The sequence below is a fragment of the Palaemon carinicauda genome, chromosome 2 (genome assembly GCF_036898095.1).
Source record: "Palaemon carinicauda isolate YSFRI2023 chromosome 2, ASM3689809v2, whole genome shotgun sequence".
Classification (NCBI taxonomy): Eukaryota; Metazoa; Arthropoda; class Malacostraca; order Decapoda; family Palaemonidae; genus Palaemon; species Palaemon carinicauda.
This window is the reverse complement of record NC_090726.1, coordinates 78,914,406-78,917,678: the sequence shown is the minus strand read 5'-3', so window position 1 is coordinate 78,917,678 and position 3,273 is coordinate 78,914,406. Positions and strand designations below refer to the sequence as shown.

At 37.2% G+C, this 3,273-nt stretch overlaps 1 protein-coding gene across 1 annotated transcript in view; it reads left to right on the top strand.

Annotated features, from left to right (window-relative positions):
* Positions 1-2,676, top strand: part of LOC137617890 (serine/arginine repetitive matrix protein 1-like) — a 25,256-nt gene extending 22,580 nt beyond the window's left edge. Inside the window, exon 10 of the mRNA XM_068347841.1 lies at positions 2,531-2,676. Within this exon, the coding sequence (XP_068203942.1) occupies positions 2,531-2,676 (146 nt within the window). The remainder of the gene's footprint in view (positions 1-2,530) is intronic.
* The last annotated feature ends 597 nt before the right edge of the window (positions 2,677-3,273 follow it).

Genomic DNA, 3,273 nt, shown 5'->3' with positions numbered 1-3,273 from the left:
AGAATTTCATACGTCTAACTTTTATTTTTAAATTAGTCTTTCGAGATACACTAGAGCTTCTTTGTCGATATGGATGACAACGTAACATTTTTATTAAAGAAGATTCCTTATTAGAGGACTCAAGACTTCTTACTAAAGAATCAATATATTCATCGATTACCACATCTTGCTTTGCGTCGCCCTCCTGTTTTTTTTTTTTTTTTTTCGGTGTATTTTACGCCATTCGGCGAATGCTTTGGGTTTTTTTTTCTTTTATGTAGGCCTAACCTTAAATCTATTATTTGATTCTCCCCCCCCCCCCGCTACATATGTTTCACTTTTACCAAAATATATTCGATTGGATTTTATTGGCAATAGTTTGGAGGAAGACGAATGACCCTGCGACCATTTCAACTGCAATTTTACCAATCATTCCTTGACCATTTCCTAAAGTTGACATTTTAACATATTGTCTCGTTGTGATAATCTTTTTTGATGAGCCATTATCTTATTTGTGCCTTGTTGTTTGGTGCTGTTGGAGGTTTACCTTATTTTTCTTCATGATAAGATGCGTTTCCATTACAATTATGGAAGATGGGGATGTATACGGTAACAACTGCTTACGGAACCATTGTTCAAAACTACGTTACTATTAATTTGATTGTGATAGTAGTTTTGCTTAAATTGGTTGCTTCTGCTCTGCGAAAAAAATTGGTCTAAAACGTCAGTAATAGGACCTCCTTTCTGTTTGTCTAAAGCAAAATATTTCGAAACATTATGAACAATATCTCGCGCTTGACCAGTAAGTACTGTATCCCTACTGTTGCTCAGTATGGGAATGGATGACTCTTCCATTCTGGCTGACGAAAAGTTTATAATGCTTTTTGTGTGTCTCCCTTCATTTACTAGAATCTTTGAGACATCTCTGTTTTAGCATTTTTAATTCTCTCTCTCTCTCTCTTTCTCTCTCTCTCTCTCTCTCTCTCCTACATCTGGGTGTGCAGCACAAGCAGCAAGCCACTTTCGTCACAGGTGGTTCCTGCCATTACCTCCCCGCAAGGCACTGAGGTTTAATAAGGGATACTTTCTAACGAAAGCTGATTAATGAATGACCATCGATGACCTGAGAAACTATATTGGAAAAGTGGCAATTTTGTGTCGCGTTTCTTTATAGTACGGCTGAATAATGTTTCAAAACTATAACATTTTGAAGTAGAGTTTTTAGACAATCAAAGTTTAACACCTCAAGTAATTGCATTCACTATAAACATCAAATAGAATCCATTTTTCTTTATTTCCAAAACACAATGTCGGAAATATAGCATGTGTGTTTTTGTTATTAGGTACATCTCAAACTTCTTCGTAAATTTGAAAGAGTATGGCAACAAAGTACACATCTCGTGGATTTTTCTGTCATTTTCTCCACGAACATTACCGTTTGAAGCTCGTGCACCTGAAGCACATGAATGGAATCTATTTGAGGTGATAAAACAAAAAAAAATATTTTCCTTAAATATGAAAATAAACTTTTTTTTTACTACTGTGAAGTCGGCAAATGCATGATGCATATGTGCACTGTCTTATAAATTATTTTCTATTTCGAGGAGGGGGTAACTTGAAAATATGAGGGTTAGCTTGAAACCGGTTTCAAAGTACCTCACCGGTAATCTGAAACCGGTTTAAAGTTACCTGGGGGTAGCTTGAAACTGGGGGTAGCTTGAAACCTATACACCGGGGAGAAGGGACGAAAAAGGTGCGTGAACTGGTCTTAGGCAACCACTCCCTAGATGCCAGGTAAGCCCTCATATCCCCTAGCAATATGCACCCCATATGAACAGCCGGGGAGCCAAGATTAGGTAGTTAAGTTTGAGTCGAATCTGAGGTAAGGTCACCAGACGCCCAGTAATTGTCCTTTTTTATCGTAATAGAGCCATTTTCCCTCCAAGTCCGTTCTATCCGAGTGATCATGTAAATTACAAGTGATTCATTGTTAACTACCATTATGATCATTTTACGATAAACTGTTCCAATAATTCAAAAGTCAGCGTGAGAAAAATTTAGAGTTCTGTTGAAGATATACTCAGATAATTTATTCACTTTGAAGAAGATTTCTTCTTACTTTTCTGTGAAGATTAACTTGGACAATAAATCCTCTTGTGATGTAAAAGTCGTCTAATTCATCGCCTCTCATAATTTATTATATAATTGCCTCACACAGGGACAAATTTGTGGTCTTACGGAGAGATAAAGAGGATTGAAAATAAGTGAAATAATGATTAAAAGACCGAGTTCCACAACTACCAAGAATTAATTTTAGACATGAACAATGATGGAATAAGAAAAAAGAATGACACGTGAGAAGCAAGAAATAGAAATATTGAGAGAAGAGGAAAGTAAAAACTCGAAAACGAAAAAAGATAAAGGTCGACTGGGTGTCCAAAGAAAAATTGAAGTAAAATTCTGATGATGATGTCGATAATAGTAGCAGCCAGGAGGGGTGGCATGAACTTGCATGAAAGAGACCTTAGACTTAGAGCCTTTCCGCGGACAGGTGGGCCGCAGCAGCCGACGCCCAAGGGAGGAACCATTCGTGAGAAACACACTCGTCTCCGAGAGGATGATACGAAAATGTTCCTGTGGGAAAAAGAAGATAGGTTTGTTCAGTTTTCCGTCTCAGGAGCAATAGAATCAAAGTAGCCAATTGAAATGGTGGGCCCGGACCCTTATATGGAGCCCGATCAGCTGATCATCAGGAGCAGTTGGGGTGGTTGTAAATGCCCTGACTATGAAGGATTTCGTCGTCGAAGTAACAGCACCAGGCGTTTGACAGTCATGGCGCACCCTTGTAGGCCAAAGGCAATCCCAAAAATTGGAAGAGGTCACAGAAAGCAACTGTAGAACGAGAGATCTAAGGTGACCCACAGCAAGCAATCCACACATAAGGTGAGTAACGTGGTAAAAATCTGTAGTTTCTAAGATTAACGAATATGATGTAAGATTCTGTAATATTAAGTAAAACGAAGAACACTAGTTTTGATGGAAGAAAATAACTATTCCAGTAAAATGATTTCAGTTTTAAAGCTTCAATTAAATATTGATTTCTCTTTTTTTAAAAGAAAAAAAAATAGTATTGATTTTGTTGCTCTGTGGATAACTAAGAAATAGTTCTTCACACTGTAAACTATGAATTTTCATTACATAGATTCCTTGGTTTAAAGTATTTAGTTCTTGTTATCTAGGACCTCCATTGTCAAACGTGTTAAATGTGTTTGTTGGAAAATAAGTAGGGTTACA